Here is a 19,373-nt window from a genome sequence, read left to right as displayed (position 1 = left end):
ATTGTGTATTTTTGTCCATTTTGATTTTTGTGATAATTAAATAATTTCTACTTTTTTGTAATAGTATACACTGTTGTAATTGTGTATTTTTGTCCATTTTGATTTTTGTGCTAATTCAATAATTTCTACTTTTTTGTAATAGTATACACTGTCGTAATTGTGTATTTTTGTCCATTTTGATTTTTGTAATAATTGAATAAATTCACTTTTTTGTAATAGTATACACTGTCGTAATTGTGTATTTTTGTCCATTTTGATTTTTGTAATAATTGAATAAATTCACTTTTTTGTAATAGTATACACTGTCGTAATTGTGTATTTTTGTCCATTTTGATTTTTGTGATAATTTAATAATTTCCACTTTTTTGTAATAGTATACACTGTCGTAATTGTGTATTTTTGTCCATTTTGATTTCTGTGATAATTGAATAAATTCCCTTTTTTGTAATAGTATACACTGTCGTAATTGTGTATTGTTGTCCATTTTGATTTTTGTGATAATTAAATAATTTCTACTTTTTTGTAATAGTATACACTGTCATAATTGTGTATTGTTGTCCATTTTGATTTTTGTGATAATTAAATAATTTCTACTTTTTTGTAATAGTATACACTGTCGTAATTGTGTATTTTTGTCCATTTTGATTTCTGTGATAATTGAATAAATTCACTTTTTTGTAATAGTATACACTGTCGTAATTGTGTATTTTTGTCCATTTTGATTTTTGTGATAATTGAATGAATTCACTTTTTTGTAATAGTATACACTGTCGTAATTGTGTATTATTGTCCATTTTGATTTTTGTGATAATTGAATAATTTCCACTTTTTTGTAATAGTATACACTGTCGTAATTGTGTATTTTTGTCCATTTTGATTTTTGTGATAATTAAATAATTTCTACTTTTTTGTAATAGTATACACTGTCGTAATTGTGTATTTTTGTCCATTTTGATTTTTGTGATAATTGAATAAATTCACTTTTTTGTAATAGTATACACTGTCGTAATTGTGTATTTTTGTCCATTTTGATTTTTGTGATAATTGAATAAATTCACTTTTTTGTAATAGTATACACTGTCGTAATTGTGTATTTTTGTCCATTTTGATTTCTGTGATAATTGAATAAATTCCCTTTTTTGTAATAGTATACACTGTCGTAATTGTGTATTTTTGTCCATTTAGATTTTTGTGATAATTTAATAATTTCCACTTTTTTGTAATAGTATACACTGTCGTAATTGTGTATTTTTGTCCATTTTGATTTTTGTGATAATTTAATAATTTCCACTTTTTTGTAATAGTATACACTGTCATAATTGTGTATTTTTGTCCATTTTGATTTCTGTGATAATTGAATAAATTCCCTTTTTTGTAATAGTATACACTGTCATAATTGTGTATTTTTGTCCATTTTGATTTCTGTGATAATTGAATAAATTCCCTTTTTTGTAATAGTATACACTGTCGTAATTGTGTATTGTTGTCCATTTTGATTTTTGTGATAATTAAATAATTTTCACTTTTTTGTAATAGAATACACTGTCATAATTGTGTATTTTTGTCCATTTAGATTTTTGTAATAATTGAATAAATTCACTTTTTTGTAATAGTATACACTGTCGTAATTGTGTATTTTTGTCCATTTTGATTTTTGTGATAATTTAATAATTTTCACTTTTTTGTAATAGTATACACTGTCGTAATTTTGTATTTTTGTCCATTTTGATTTTTGTGATAATTTAATAATTTCCACTTTTTTGTAATAGTATACACTGTCGTAATTGTGTATTTTTGTCCATTTTGATTTTTGTGATAATTTAATAATTCAGTTTTTATGCAAAAGTATACACTGTCGTAATTGTGTATTTTTGTCCATTTTGATTTTTGTGATAATTGAATAAATTCACTTTTTTGTAATAGTATACACTGTCGTAATTGTGTTTTTTTGTCCATTTTGATTTTTGTGATAATTGAATAAATTCTACTTTTTTGTAATAGTATACACTGTCGTAATTGTGTATTTTTGTCCATTTTGATTTTTGTGATAATTGAATAAATTCTACTTTTTTGTAATAGTATACACTGTCGTAATTGTGTATTTTTGTCCATTTTGATTTTTGTGATAATTGAATAATTTCCACTTTTTTGTAATAGTATACACTGTCGTAATTGTGAATTTTAGTCCACTTTGATTTTTGTGATAATTAAATAATTTCTACTTTTTTGTAATAGTATACACTGTCGTAATTGTGAATTTTTGTCCATTTTGATTTTTGTGATAATTGAATAATTTCTACTTTTTTGTAATAGTATACACTGTCATAATTGTGAATTTTAGTCCACTTTGATTTTTATGATAATTAAATAATTTCTACTTTTTTGTAATAGTACACACTGTCGTAATTGTGTATTTTTGTCCATTTTGATTTTTGTGATAATTGAATAATTTCTACTTTTTTGTAATAGTATACACTGTCGTAATTGTGTATTTTTGTCCATTTTGATTTTTGTGATAATTGAATAATTTCCACTTTTTTGTAATAGTATACACTGTCGTAATTGTGAATTTTTGTCCATTTTGATTTTTGTGATAATTGAATAATTTCTACTTTTTTGTAATAGTATACACTGTCGTAATTGTGTATTTTTGTCCATTTTGATTTTTGTGATAATTGAATAAATTCTACTTTTTTGTAATAGTATACACTGTCGTAATTGTGAATTTTTGTCCATTTTGATTTTTGTGATAATTGAATAATTTCTACTTTTTTGTAATAGTATACACTGTCGTAATTGTGTATTTTTGTCCATTTTGATTTTTGTGATAATTGAATAAATTCTACTTTTTTGTAATAGTATACACTGTCGCAATTGTGTATTTTTGTCCATTTTGATTTTTGTGATAATTGAATAAATTCACTTTTTTGTAATAGTATACACTGTCGTAATTGTGAATTTTTGTCCATTTAGATATTTGTGATAATTGAATAATTTCTACTTTTTTGTAATAGTATACACTGTCGTAATTGTGAATTTTTGTTCATTTTGATTTTTGTGATAATTTAATAAATTCTACTTTTTTGTAATAGTATACACTGTCGTAATTGTGTATTTTTGTCCATTTTGATTTTTGTGATAATTGAATAAATTCTACTTTTTTGTAATAGTATACACTGTCGTAATTGTGTATTTTTGTCCATTTTGATTTTTGTGATAATTGAATAAATTCTACTTTTTTGTAATAGTATACACTGTCGTAATTGTGTATTTTTGTCCATTTTGATTTTTGTGATAATTGAATAATTTCTACTTTTTTGTAATAGTATACACTGTCGTAATTGTGTATTTTTGTCCATTTTGATTTTTGTGATAATTGAATAAATTCTACTTTTTTGTAATAGTATACACTGTCGTAATTGTGTATTTTTGTCCATTTTGATTTTTGTGATAATTGAATAAATTCACTTTTTTGTAATAGTATACACTGTCGTAATTGTGTATTTTTGTCCATTTTGATTTTTGTGATAATTGAATAATTTCCACTTTTTTGTAATAGTATACACTGTCGTAATTGTGAATTTTAGTCCACTTTGATTTTTGTGATAATTAAATAATTTCTACTTTTTTGTAATAGTACACACTGTTGTAATTGTGTATGTTTGTCCATTTTTACTTCATGATAATTTAATAAATTCCCTTTTATGTAATAGTATACACTGTCGTAATTGTGTATTTTTGTCCATTTTGATTTTTGTGATAATTGAATAATTTCCACTTTTTTGTAATAGTATACACTGTCGTAATTGTGTATTTTTGTCCATTTTGATTTTTGTGATAATTGAATAAATTCACTTTTTTGTAATAGTATACACTGTCGTAATTGTGTATTTTTGTCCATTTTGATTTTTGTGATAATTGAATAAATTCACTTTTTTGTAATAGTATACACTGTCATAATTGTGAATTTTTGTCCATTTTGATTTTTGTGATAATTGAATAAATTCCCTTTTATGTAATAGTATACACTGTCATAATTTTGAATTTTTGTCCATTTAGATATTTGTGATAATTGAATAAATTCTACTTTTTTGTAATAGTATACACTGTCGTAATTGTGTATTTTTGTCCATTTTGATTTTTGTGATAATTGAATAAATTCACTTTTTTGTAATAGTATACACTGTCGTAATTGTGAATTTTTGTCCATTTTTATTTTTGTGATAATTGAATAAATTTACTTTTTTGTAATAGTATACACTGTCGTAATTGTGAATTTTTGTCCATTTTGATTTTTGTGATAATTGAATAAATTCACTTTTTTGTAATAGTATACACTTTTGTAATTGTGTATTTTTGTCCATTTTGATTTTTGTGATAATTGAATAAATTCACTTTTTTGTAATAGTATACACTGTTGTAATTGTGTATTTTTGTCCATTTTGATTTTTGTGCTAATTCAATAATTTCTACTTTTTTGTAATAGTATACACTGTCATAATTGTGTATTGTTGTCCATTTTGATTTTTGTGATAATTAAATAATTTCTACTTTTTTGTAATAGTATACACTGTCGTAATTGTGTATTTTTGTCCATTTTGATTTTTGTGATAATTAAATAATTTCTAATTTTTTGTAATAGTATACACTGTCGTAATTGTGAATTTTTGTCCATTTTGATTTTTGTGATAATTAAATAATTTCTACTTTTTTGTAATAGTATACACTGTCGTAATTGTGTATTTTTGTCCATTTTGATTTTTGTGATAATTAAATAATTTCTAATTTTTTGTAATAGTATACACTGTCGTAATTGTGAATTTTTGTCCATTTTGATTTTTGTGATAATTAAATAATTTCTACTTTTTTGTAATAGTATACACTGTCGTAATTGTGAATTTTTGTCCATTTTGATTTTTGTGATAATTAAATAATTTCTAATTTTTTGTAATAGTATACACTGTCGTAATTGTGTATTGTTGTCCATTTTGATTTTTGTGATAATTAAATAATTTTCACTTTTTTGTAATAGTATACACTGTCGTAATTGTGTATTTTTGTCCATTTTGATTTTTGTAATAATTGAATAAATTCACTTTTTTGTAATAGTATACACTGTCGTAATTGTGTATTTTTGTCCATTTTGATTTTTGTAATAATTGAATGAATTCACTTTTTTGTAATAGTATACACTGTCGTAATTTTGTATTTTTGTCCATTTTGATTTTTGTGATAATTTAATAATTTCCACTTTTTTGTAATAGTATACACTGTCGTAATTGTGTATTTTTGTCCATTTTGATTTTTGTGATAATTAAATAATTTCTACTTTTTTGTAATAGTATACACTGTCATAATTGTGTATTGTTGTCCATTTTGATTTTTGTGATAATTAAATAATTTCTACTTTTTTGTAATAGTATACACTGTCGTAATTGTGTATTTTTGTCCATTTTGATTTCTGTGATAATTGAATAAATTCACTTTTTTGTAATAGTATACACTGTCGTAATTGTGTATTGTTGTCCATTTTGATTTTTGTGATAATTAAATAATTTCTACTTTTTTGTAATAGTATACACTGTCATAATTGTGTATTGTTGTCCATTTTGATTTTTGTGATAATTAAATAATTTCTACTTTTTTGTAATAGTATACACTGTCGTAATTGTGTATTTTTGTCCATTTTGATTTCTGTGATAATTGAATAAATTCACTTTTTTGTAATAGTATACACTGTCGTAATTGTGTATTTTTGTCCATTTTGATTTTTGTGATAATTGAATAAATTCACTTTTTTGTAATAGTATACACTGTCGTAATTGTGTATTATTGTCCATTTTGATTTTTGTGATAATTGAATAATTTCCACTTTTTTGTAATAGTATACACTGTCGTAATTGTGTATTTTTGTCCATTTTGATTTTTGTGATAATTAAATAATTTCTACTTTTTTGTAATAGTATACACTGTCGTAATTGTGTATTTTTGTCCATTTAGATTTTTGTAATAATTGAATAAATTCACTTTTTTGTAATAGTATACACTGTCGTAATTGTGTATTTTTGTCCATTTTGATTTTTGTGATAATTTAATAATTTCCACTTTTTTGTAATAGTATACACTGTCGTAATTGTGTATTTTTGTCCATTTTGATTTTTGTGATAATTGAATAATTTCTACTTTTTTGTAATAGTATACACTGTCGTAATTGTGTATTTTTGTCCATTTTGATTTTTGTGATAATTGAATAAATTCCCTTTTTTGTAATAGTATACACTGTCATAATTGTGTATTTTTGTCCATTTTGATTTCTGTGATAATTGAATAAATTCCCTTTTTTGTAATAGTATACACTGTCATAATTGTGTATTTTTGTCCATTTTGATTTCTGTGATAATTGAATAAATTCCCTTTTTTGTAATAGTATACACTGTCGTAATTGTGTATTGTTGTCCATTTTGATTTTTGTGATAATTAAATAATTTTCACTTTTTTGTAATAGAATACACTGTCATAATTGTGTATTTTTGTCCATTTAGATTTTTGTAATAATTGAATAAATTCACTTTTTTGTAATAGTATACACTGTCGTAATTGTGTATTTTTGTCCATTTTGATTTTTGTGATAATTTAATAATTTTCACTTTTTTGTAATAGTATACACTGTCGTAATTTTGTATTTTTGTCCATTTTGATTTTTGTGATAATTTAATAATTTCCACTTTTTTGTAATAGTATACACTGTCGTAATTGTGTATTTTTGTCCATTTTGATTTTTGTGATAATTTAATAATTCAGTTTTTATGCAAAAGTATACACTGTCGTAATTGTGTATTTTTGTCCATTTTGATTTTTGTGATAATTGAATAAATTCTACTTTTTTGTAATAGTATACACTGTCGTAATTGTGTATTTTTGTCCATTTTGATTTTTGTGATAATTGAATAATTTCCACTTTTTTGTAATAGTATACACTGTCGTAATTGTGAATTTTAGTCCACTTTGATTTTTGTGATAATTAAATAATTTCTACTTTTTTGTAATAGTATACACTGTCGTAATTGTGAATTTTTGTCCATTTTGATTTTTGTGATAATTGAATAATTTCTACTTTTTTGTAATAGTATACACTGTCATAATTGTGAATTTTAGTCCACTTTGATTTTTATGATAATTAAATAATTTCTACTTTTTTGTAATAGTACACACTGTCGTAATTGTGTATTTTTGTCCATTTTGATTTTTGTGATAATTGAATAATTTCTACTTTTTTGTAATAGTATACACTGTCGTAATTGTGTATTTTTGTCCATTTTGATTTTTGTGATAATTGAATAATTTCCACTTTTTTGTAATAGTATACACTGTCGTAATTGTGAATTTTTGTCCATTTTGATTTTTGTGATAATTGAATAATTTCTACTTTTTTGTAATAGTATACACTGTCGTAATTGTGAATTTTTGTCCATTTAGATATTTGTGATAATTGAATAATTTCTACTTTTTTGTAATAGTATACACTGTCGTAATTGTGAATTTTTGTTCATTTTGATTTTTGTGATAATTTAATAAATTCGACTTTTTTGTAATAGTATACACTGTCGTAATTGTGTATTTTTGTCCATTTTGATTTTTGTGATAATTGAATAAATTCTACTTTTTTGTAATAGTATACACTGTCGTAATTGTGTATTTTTGTCCATTTTGATTTTTGTGATAATTGAATAAATTCTACTTTTTTGTAATAGTATACACTGTCGTAATTGTGTATTTTTGTCCATTTTGATTTTTGTGATAATTGAATAATTTCTACTTTTTTGTAATAGTATACACTGTCGTAATTGTGTATTTTTGTCCATTTTGATTTTTGTGATAATTGAATAAATTCTACTTTTTTGTAATAGTATACACTGTCGTAATTGTGTATTTTTGTCCATTTTGATTTTTGTGATAATTGAATAAATTCACTTTTTTGTAATAGTATACACTGTCGTAATTGTGTATTTTTGTCCATTTTGATTTTTGTGATAATTGAATAATTTCCACTTTTTTGTAATAGTATACACTGTCGTAATTGTGAATTTTAGTCCACTTTGATTTTTGTGATAATTAAATAATTTCTACTTTTTTGTAATAGTACACACTGTTGTAATTGTGTATTTTTGTCCATTTTTACTTCATGATAATTTAATAAATTCCCTTTTATGTAATAGTATACACTGTCGTAATTGTGTATTTTTGTCCATTTTGATTTTTGTGATAATTGAATAATTTCCACTTTTTTGTAATAGTATACACTGTCGTAATTGTGTATTTTTGTCCATTTTGATTTTTGTGATAATTAAATAATTTCTACTTTTTTGTAATAGTATACACTGTAATAATTGTGTATTTTTTTCCATTTTGATTTTTGTGATAATTAAATAATTTCTACTTTTTTGTAATAGTATACACTGTCGTAATTTAAATTTTTTGTCCATTTTAATTTGTGTGATAATTGAATAATTTCTACTTTTTTGTAATAGTATACACTAATTTTGTCGTAATTGTGTATTTTTGTCCATTTTGATTTTGTGATAATTAAATTTCTACTTTTTTACACTGTTGTAATTTTGAATTTTTGTCCATTTTAACTTGTGTGATAATTGAATTAATAAAAAAATTTAATAGTATACACTGTCAAAATTTTGAATTTTGACTTAATTTGATAGTTGAATAAATTCACTTTTATGTAATAGTATACACTGTTGTAACATATCTCAGCTATTTGAAACAGCTGTTCACTTCACATTAATTTCAGTACAAACTCACTTCATCTTGCTTTTATTTCACACAAAACAAAACACTTGGATTATTTCACTTAGTAAATGCATCTTCATTTTGCATTTAAAATGCATTTTTGGACATATTTACACTACAAACTAGACAAAAATACTCAATAAGAACATTTTTCAGGTGCACAGATGTCCCCTTCACTACATGATCACAAATACACATACTTATTTCTATATCTAAAATGGCTCTATGCTATTTGTTCTTTAAACACATTTAATATCAATACAAATGCACAAAACTGCAAGCCCTGTTACTCATTTCACACACGTCTACATTACAAGTTCAATCAAACCACATCATAAAGGGATAGTTCACCCAAAAATGAGAGTGTGATGTTTATCTGCTGATCCCCAGGACATCTGAGATGTAGGTGTGTTTGTTTCTTCAGTAGAACACAAATTAAGATTTTTAACTCCAACCATTGCTTGTATAATGCATGTCAATGGGGTCTAATTAGAAGAAAAAAAACACCAGGTAAACACATTTGTTCACATGCTCGCGTGTTGTGCTGCTTTGTTCCCCCTTTGTCGTGTTAAAGTTTCCCTGGTCACGTTTTCAGCATGAGGACAGTTCACGTCACGTGTAATACATATCAGTAGATCCACTTTAGAGCGCAACAAGGCTGCATTGGCATGTAGGAGAATTCGCGGTAGACACACTTATGATGTTATTGGTGCAGAAATTGAAAACATTCACTCTTCATTTGGACTACTCAACAAAGTAGTTGCAACAGTGACTGATAATGGATCCAACTTTGTCAAGGCGTTAAAAGTTTATCAGCCTGTCACAGAGTCCGATGATGAGACGGAGGAGGGAGAGCCCGCCCCCACAGATGATGACGTCACCTTTTTAGATCTGTCAGAAATCCTCTCAGCTGAGGATGAAAGGGGTGGCCTGCTGTCTCCCCATACCACAGGTGTGCTTCACACACCATCAACCTAATTTCCACAAATGATGTGGAGAAATATTTAACTTCCAATGCAGAGAGCAAGGCTGTGTATAGGAGCAGCACAGAAAAATGCACAGCTCTTGTGACCAAATCAAGTAGATCCACCCTTGCATCAGAAACATTGGAGGAAGTCAGCAAAAGAAAGCTCCTGGTACCAACATCCACAAGAATTCTTTTTTTGATGCTGTAAAGAGAATTTCAGAAATCTCCATGAGTGAGCTAAATACTCTGTCTCTGTGAACCAAGCTGGGAGATAAGTGCTTCAAAGACCAAGAGTACCAGTTCCTGCATGAGTACTGCACCGCCATGAAGCCTTTGACTGCAGCACGTGACATTTTACAAGGTGACTGTCCTTATGGGACTTTACTTCCCACACTTGAAGTTCTGATGCAGAAGACCCTGGCTGTGAAAGATGCCCTCTCCAGGATGACTGCAGGCCTTCCAGATGCCATAGTGTTCCATCTTTTAAGCTAGTTAAAATTTCTTGCATCACACTCTTCATGAATATGGAACAGAATATTCATTATCACTGCAAAAGGAGATTTAAACAAATACAAATGTCAGTATGTAACCTTAAAACAAAATTAAATCCATAATATTGATTCCACATTAGGCATGGTTTGCAAGTAATTTAATGACATAATAAATAGTAGGCCTTGTAGGCATAAACGTATCAATTATATTTTTCAGGCTATCCAGACTCGTTTTGCCAGTGTGCTGGACGACAAAGATGCCCTTCTCGCAGCTGTCAGTTGTCCAAAATTCAATCTCCGATGGCTGAGTGATGCAGGTAGGAGGGAGCGAGTAAAAGAGCTTCTTATAGAAGAGTGCCACCGCACAACTGCTCCTGCAGCACCGAGCCCTGCCAGTGTGCCCACCACATCTGCCAGCCGAGGTGAGATGGATTTTTTCACTTTTGAGGCAGAGCCAGAGGAGACCTACTCTGCAGAAAATAAAGTCATGGACTACCTGAGGTCAGCCTTTGACCTTCAGATTCTGCATCAGTTTTCAAACATAAAGAACATTTTTATGAAGTATAACACTCCAACCCCATCAAGTGCTCCTATGGAGCGGCTTTTCAGTCTGGGAGGTTTGGTGCTCACGCCTAGAAGAAATAGACTTTCTGACAAGAGGTCTGAGAAGCTTCTGTTAATGAGGTACAATCACTGGTTTATTCACCTCACTCCACTGTTTCACTCATAACATGCGATTACAATATAGGAGTAGGCCAAAGTAACAAAAGTAGACATGATATCAGCCTAAAAGTGGTGTTATACACTTTTTTTTTTTTTTTTTGTAAAACCACTCCTTGCTGCTCTAATGCTGTGAACAACAGGTTTAATGTTCGTAAAACATGTTAAAAAGAATGTAATAGTTACATTTATAAACAATGTAGATAATAAATTTAGTTTTACCATTACAGTGTTAACAGTTAAATATGTCAGGTCAAGAAAGACTGTCTTTATTTTATATTTTAGAAAAAAAATAATTTATGTTAAGTGAATTCAAGAAGACTGGCATTATTTTATGTCTTTTTTTCAGGAAATAGTTCTGAAGTTCAACTTCAAATGTCAGGAGATACATTGTTGAAATTACTGTTAAAAATGCACTTCCAATAAAGTGAGTGTTGGCAAAAACGGTCGTCATTTCTATGTTGAGGTGGCAGGGGTGTTGTCGGCAACTGCTGAATGTAACTAATAAAGTAACTTGTAATCCAACTTAGTTACTTTTAGAATCAAGTAATCTGTAAAGTAACTAAGTTACTTTTTAAAGGAGTAATCAGTAATCAGATTACTTGTTCAAAGTAACTGTGGCAACACTGTTCAGGACAGCACTAAATGGATCTCTCTTATTTTCTTATAATGATTTACATTTTCACAGATTAGTGGTTTACATACTTCTTCTTGCAACTATATCATATATTGCCATAGACAAGCTGCAGGCTGAAACTCATCCCCGAGCCAGACTTTGGACACCCCTGGTCTAAACGCTTCATCATAAAATAACGAACGAAAGTAAAAATGGCAGCTCCTCACAGATGGCTGCCATACACACTAAATAAAACATGAAAAAACATAACGTAATTACAGACAGTCATTCACTGTCGTTGCTCCTCCTTTTCTACTTCCAAAGATCCTCCGTGAGATCCGAGACCGGTCTGGAGCTGCCGCTCATTATCCATCACACCACCGGCCACTCGTCCTGCTCGCCACATAGTTATCAAAATATTGTGTCAAAACTATAAATGTCAATTTTTGAGACTCTTTCATTAGTTAAAAAAAAATTCAACTATTCTTAGTGTCTTCTTCATGCTTATCATGCTTCTTTAATCTTCTTGGGAAAAGCTTTGCGATCTTGGGCAAAGCAAGTGCTCTTTCTGAATGCTCCCCAGACTCCGGGATGGACAGCAAAGACCCGAATCCTGAGCTGAGAGATGACACTTTAGAGTGAGATGAGCTATAAACTGAATCACCGTCTGCTCCTGATCGGGATCTGAATGAACCGTAAGCAGAACTTCCCTCAGACCTCGTGTCCGACCACTCGTCTCCACTCACTGGAGGGAAGAAAAGAAATCAGTAAAAGCCATGAAACTGTTAGAGAACAAAACTCTGACATTTAACACTCTCAGTGTATTCATAAACATATTGTAGCCTATTGGTCATCATTACCAGCTGCCCTTTACAACATTAAACCAATACTTTAATAATCAGATGAGATTTTTAAAGTTTTATATATTAAACATCTTTATTACAAGCCTGATATTATTTATTTACAGTTTTGTATAGACACTGACACTTTTTAAAAAGAGGTCAAACTAAATATATGTACTTTTTATTTGATTTCATATCAGGTTTGCATTTATTGCCATAAATTAAAATATCAGCATTGCTATTTGTGTACAAATTGACCAAATGAAAGATGAAGAAAGTGTCCACATTTTATAAAAAACATGGTAACAAATTTATCCCAATCTACATTAAACATATTACATTTCACGACAAAACAGTTGGTATTCATGGGAAACATGGCCTATAATGCTTAAAATCATGTCACAGGGAGACCAAAGTGAACTGAAAGAGGCAAATCAAACAGAAAACACACTCACTGGTTGGTGGTAGCCATTCTTTGCTGTCATGTCGTTTCATGGCTCCTGACTCGTAACTCGTGTTTGATGAATCTCTGGAACGAGATGAACTGTAAACTGAGTCTGCTCCTGATCGGGATCCGAATGAACCGTAAGCAGAACTTCTCTGAGACCTCGTGTCCGACCGCTCGTCTCCACTCACTGGAGGGAAGAAAAGAAATCAGTAAAAGCCATGAAACTGTTAGAGAACAAAACTCTGACATTTAACACTTTCAGTGTATTCATAAACATATTGTAGCCTATTGGTCATCATTACCAGCTGCCCTTTACAACATTAAACCAATACTTTATTAATCAGATGAGATTTTTAAAGTTTTATATATTAAACATCTTTATTACAAGCCTGATATTTATTGTACAGATTTTTATAGACTCTGACACTTTTAAAAAGAGGTCAAACTAAATATACAGTCTTGTTCAAAATAATAGCAGTACAATGTGACTAACCAGAATAATCAAGGTTTTTAGTATATTTTTTATTGCTACGTGGCAAACAAGTTACCAGTAGGTTCAGTAGATTCTCAGAAAACAAACAAGACCCAGCATTCATGATATGCTCGCTCTTAAGGCTGTGCAATTGGGCAATTAGTTGAATTAGTTGAAAGGGGTGTGTTCAAAAAAATAGCAGTGTGGCATTCAATCACTGAGGTCATCAATTTTGTGAAGAAACAGGTGTGAATCAGGTGGCCCCTATTTAAGGATGAAGCCAACACTTGTTGAACATGCATTTGAAAGCTGAGGAAAATGGGTCGTTCAAGACATTGTTCAGAAGAACAGCGTACTTTGATTAAAAAGTTGATTAGAGAGGGGAAAACCTATAAAGAGGTGCAAAAAATGATAGGCTGTTCAGCTAAAATGATCTCCAATGCCTTAAAATGGAGAGCAAAACCAGAGAGACGTGGAAGAAAATGGAAGACAACCATCAAAATGGATAGAAGAATAACCAGAATGGCAAAGGCTCAGCCAATGATCACCTCCAGGATGATCAAAGACAGTCTGGAGTTACCTGTAAGTACTGTGACAGTTACAAGACGTCTGTGTGAAGCTAATCTATTTTCAAGAATCCCCCGCAAAGTCCCTCTGTTAAAAAAAAGGCATGTGCAGAAGAGGTTACAATTTGCCAAAGAACACATCAACTGGCCTAAAGAGAAATGGAGGAACATTTTGTGGACTGATGAGAGTAAAATTGTTCTTTTTGGGTCCAAGGGCCACAGGCAGTTTGTGAGACGACCCCCAAACTCTGAATTCAAGCCACAGTACACAGTGAAGACAGTGAAGCATGGAGGTGCAAGCATCATGATATGGGCATGTTTCTCCTACTATGGTGTTGGGCCTATTTAGCGCATACCAGGGATCATGGATCAGTTTGCATATGTTAAAATACTTGAAGAGGTCATGTTGCCCTATGCTGAAGAGGACATGCCCTTGAAACGGTTGTTTCAACAAGACAATGACCCAAAACACACTAGTAAACGGGCAAAGTCTTGGTTCCAAACCAACAAAATTAATGTTATGGAGTGGCCAGCCCAATCTCCAGACCTTAATCCAATTGAGAACTTGTGGGGTGATATCAAAAATGCTGTTTCTGAAGCAAAACCAAGAAATGTGAATGAATTGTGGAATGTTGTTAAAGAATCATGGAGTGGAATAACAGCTGAGAGGTGCCACAAGTTGGTTGACTCCATGCCACACAGATGTCAAGCAGTTTTAAAAAACTGTGGTCATACAACTAAATATTAGTTTAGTGATTCACAGGATTGCTAAATCCCAGAAAAAAAAAATGTTTGTACAAAATAGTTTTGAGTTTGTACAGTCAAAGGTAGACACTGCTATTTTTTTGAACACACCCCTTTCAACTAATTGCCCAATTGCACAGCCTTAAGAGCGTGCATATCATGAATGCTGGGTCTCATTTGTTTTCTGAGAATCTACTGAACCTACTGGTAACTTGTTTGCCACGTAGCAATAAAAAATATACTAAAAACCTTGATTATTCTGGTTAGTCACATTGTACTGCTATTATTTTGAACAAGACTGTATGTGCTTTGTATTTGATTTCATGTCAGGTTTGCATTTATTGCCATAAATTAAAATATCAGCATTGCTATTTGTGTACAAATTGACCAAATGAAAGATGAAGAAAGTGTCCACATTTTATAAAAAACATGGTAACAAATTTATCCCAATCTACATTAAACATGTTACATTTCATGACAAAACAGTTGGTATTCATGGGAAACATGGCCTATAATGCTTGAAATCATGTCACAGGGAGACCAAAGTGAACTGAAAGTGGCAAATCAAACAGAAAACACACTCACTGGTTGGTGGTAGCCATTCTTTGCTGTCATGTCGTTTTATGGCTCCTGACTCGTAACTCGTGTTTGATGAATCTCTGGAACGAGATGAACTGTAAACTGAGTCTGCTCCTGATCGGGATCTGAATGAACCATGAGCAGAACTTCCCAGAGACCTCGTGTCCGACCGCTCGTCTCCACTCACTGGAGGGAAGAAAAGAAATCAGTAAAAGCCATGAAACTGTTAGAGAACAAAACTCTGACATTTAACACTCTCAGTGTATTCATAAACATATTGTAGCCTATTGGTCATCATTACCAGCTGCCCTTTACAACATTAAACCAATACTTTATTAATCAGATGAGATTTTTAAAGTTTTATATATTAAACATCTTTATTACAAGCCTGATATTTATTGTACAGATTTTTATAGACTCTGACACTTTTAAAAAGAGGTCAAACTAAATATATGTGCTTTGTATTTGATTTCATATCAGGTTTGCATTTATTGCCATAAATTAAAATATCAGCATTGCTATTTGTGTACAAATTGACCAAATGAAAGATGAAGAAAGTGTCCACATTTTATAAAAAACATGGTAACAAATTTATCCCAATCTACATTAAACATGTTACATTTCACGACAAAACAGTTGGTATTCATTGAAAACATGGCCTATAATGTTTGAAATAATGTCAAAGGAGACCAAAGTGAACTGAAAGTGGCAAATCAAACAGAAAACACACTCACTGGTTGGTGGTAGCCATTCTTTGCTGTCATGTCGTTTCATGGCTCCTGACTCGTAACTCGTGTTTGATGAATCTCTGGAACGAGATGAACTGTAAACTGAGTCTGCTCCTGATCGGGATCTGAATGAACCATGAGCAGAACTTCCCAGAGATCGTGAATCAGATCCATCAGCTCCACTCGCTGTAATGATGAAAGCAGAGAGCAGATGAAGAACATTTACAGTCATGCGTTTCACACACACTTTCATCCAAAGCATTGAAGGAAAATATTCATCAGTTCATGTGCTTGTGGTCCATTCAGATGGTCAAACTAGTCAACTCTAAATGGGTCAGAACAAGCAGAGTTACCAAGTCCACCAATAATACACGACTCTAAGCTTCTTTAAAAACTATTGCAAAACATTAAAAAAAATGTTTTTTCTTGTGAGGATTTTTTATTTTTATTTTTTTTATTTGTGTTGCATGTCAGGACAATTTGATAAGCAACTTCATTTCTTTACATGTATGCTTGGCTGTGTCCGAAATCGCCCCCTATACCCTTAAATAGGGCTCTATTTGAGGGGACAGCCATTTGTAGTGGTGTCCGAAACCATAGTGGACGTTTTTGAGTGCACTAATTCAATCCCACAATGCACCGCAATAATGAGTGTACAGGTGTACAGCCGATGTAGTACGAGCAATGGAGAAAGAGGCTTGTTCGATGCAGCAGCTCTGCGCAGACCGATCGGCTCATAAATACCGCGAGAGCGTTTCGAGAGCAAACGACTCCTTATGCTTTTGAATCGCTCTCACTCTCGGCGCACTGTGAGAGTTGAGCGCTGAATGAATTACCGTTGTCCGATTCGCCCTGTATACCCTCATTCATTCCCCATTACTCCACTAGTTCACTTAAAGGAGTGAATGAAAACGAGTGAGCGAATTCTGACACTGAAGGCGCCGGAGATAATGCTGTTTAGTTTGAGATTTGCTTGTTTGTTTGTTAAAATAAAATGAATGCACAGTGTGGTGATTGCTTTGTTTCACACGCAGACAAGCTTATAGGCCTACCTGCACGAGTATTTCCGCAAGATTTTTCCTCAGAGAACAGCTGCTGCGTCATGTTGTGCTTTTACGAAATATTATTTTAAATTGTTCTTCAAATGATAGAATTGAGAAAACAGCGAAATTAAGAACTTTTCATACAACAACTGAGACATCCTATTCTCTTATGCAATGGTCATGCAGCTTGTAAGTCATACGGTCCTATTGTTAACCCTATAGCGCTCTTGTGTGGCACTAACTTACTGGGACAGGGTTATGTAAGGAATATTAATAAAAAATGTTTTATATATATATATACACACAGTCTTGTTCAAAATAATAGCAGTACAATGTGACTAACCAGAATAATCAAGGTTTTTAGTATATTTTTTATTGCTACGTGGCAAACAAGTTACCAGTAGGTTCAGTAGATTCTCAGAAAACAAATGAGACCCAGCATTCATGATATGCACGCTCTTAAGGCTGTGCAATTGGGCAATTAGTTGAAAGGGGTGTGTTCAAAAAAATAGCAGTGTCTACCTTTGACTGTACAAACTCAAAACTATTTTGTACAAACATTTTTTTTTTCTGGGATTTAGCAATCCTGTGAATCACTAAACTAATATTTAGTTGTATGACCACAGTTTTTTAAAACTGCTTGACATCTGTGTGGCATGGAGTCAACCAACTTGTGGCACCTCTCAGCTGTTATTCCACTCCATGATTCTTTAACAACATTCCACAATTCATTCACATTTCTTGGTTTTGCTTCAGAAACAGCATTTTTGATATCACCCCACAAGTTCTCAATTGGATTAAGGTCTGGAGATTGGGCTGGCCACTCCATAACATTAATTTTGTTGGTTTGGAACCAAGACTTTGCCCGTTTACTAGTGTGTTTTGGGTCATTGTCTTGTTGAAACAACCGTTTCAAGGGCATGTGCTCTTCAGCATAGGGCAACATGACCTCTTCAAGTATTTTAACATATGCAAACTGATCCATGATCCCTGGTATGCGATAAATAGGCCCAACACCATAGTAGGAGAAACATGCCCATATCATGATGCTTGCACCTCCATGCTTCACTGTCTTCACTGTGTACTGTGGCTTGAATTCAGAGTTTGGGGGTCGTCTCACAAACTGCCTGTGGCCCTTGGACCCAAAAAGAACAATTTTACTCTCATCAGTTCACAAAATGTTCCTCCATTTCTCTTTAGGCCAGTTGATGTGTTCTTTGGCAAATTGTAACCTCTTCTGCACATGCCTTTTTTTTAACAGAGGGACTTTGCGGGGGATTCTTGAAAATAGATTAGCTTCACACAGACGTCTTGTAACTGTCACAGTACTTACAGGTAACTCCAGACTGTCTTTGATCATCCTGGAGGTGATCATTGGCTGAGCCTTTGCCATTCTGGTTATTCTTCTATCCATTTTGATGGTTGTCTTCCGTTTTCTTCCACGTCTCTCTGGTTTTGCTCTCCATTTTAAGGCATTGGAGATCATTTAAGCTGAACAGCCTATCATTTTTTGCACCTCTTTATAGGTTTTCCCCTCTCTAATCAACTTTTTAATCAAAGTACGCTGTTCTTCTGAACAATGTCTTGAACGACCCATTTTCCTCAGCTTTCAAATGCATGTTCAACAAGTGTTGGCTTCATCCTTAAATAGGGGCCACCTGATTCACACCTGTTTCTTCACAAAATTGATGACCTCAGTGATTGAATGCCACACTGCTATTTTTTTGAACACACCCCTTTCAACTAATTGCCCAATTGCACAGCCTTAAGAGCGTGCATATCATGAATGCTGGGTCTTGTTTGTTTTCTGAGAATCTACTGAACCTACTGGTAACTTGTTTGCCACGTAGCAATAAAAAATATACGAAAAACCTTGATTATTCTGGTTAGTCACATTGTACTGCTATTATTTTGAACAAGACTACATATATATATAGTATAGCCTATATTGCATGAGCATCAGAAGCAAAAATGTGGGTGATCATGTCCCAGACAATTTTTTACTGGAGTAACTTGGATGCCATTTACATTAAGTACAAATATATTGCCTTGTTTACTAAACGTCTAGATGAAGCAGACAAATTTACGGAAAACCCAGAATTATATACAGCAACAGTTGGCTAGGGTAGGGGTAAAACTTATGGTAGAAAGATTTGAGGTAGGCTATCTATCCGAGGTTCGAATTTGCCTTTTACTGAACTCCCTTTTCCCATCACATATCAGATTGGAAAGGTATTTATTTTCAATAAAAATGAAGAAAATATTATAGAAATGGAAATAAAGTGTCTTTCTAACGTGTTTAATTCACCACGTCCTAACACTTATTATTAGAGACAATAAAAGTTAACGGGTCTA

General features: G+C 31.3%; 1 protein-coding gene across 1 annotated transcript in view; it reads right to left on the bottom strand.

Annotated features, from left to right (window-relative positions):
- Positions 1 to 11,885: 11,885 nt before the first annotated feature.
- Positions 11,886 to 19,373, bottom strand: part of LOC137065045 (uncharacterized) — a 100,116-nt gene continuing 92,628 nt past the window's right edge. The window contains exons 6-10 of the mRNA XM_067436610.1: positions 15,982 to 16,161; positions 15,254 to 15,433; positions 12,894 to 13,073; positions 12,078 to 12,341; positions 11,886 to 11,989 (exon numbers count right to left, since the gene is read on the bottom strand). Of these exons, the coding sequence (XP_067292711.1) occupies positions 11,886 to 11,989; positions 12,078 to 12,341; positions 12,894 to 13,073; positions 15,254 to 15,433; positions 15,982 to 16,161 (908 nt within the window). The remainder of the gene's footprint in view (positions 11,990 to 12,077; positions 12,342 to 12,893; positions 13,074 to 15,253; positions 15,434 to 15,981; positions 16,162 to 19,373) is intronic.

This window comes from Pseudorasbora parva, chromosome 25, assembly GCF_024679245.1.
Source record: "Pseudorasbora parva isolate DD20220531a chromosome 25, ASM2467924v1, whole genome shotgun sequence".
NCBI lineage: Eukaryota > Metazoa > Chordata > Actinopteri > Cypriniformes > Gobionidae > Pseudorasbora > Pseudorasbora parva.
Note: the sequence above shows the minus strand (reverse complement) of the source record. Positions and strands in the feature narration are given on the sequence as shown.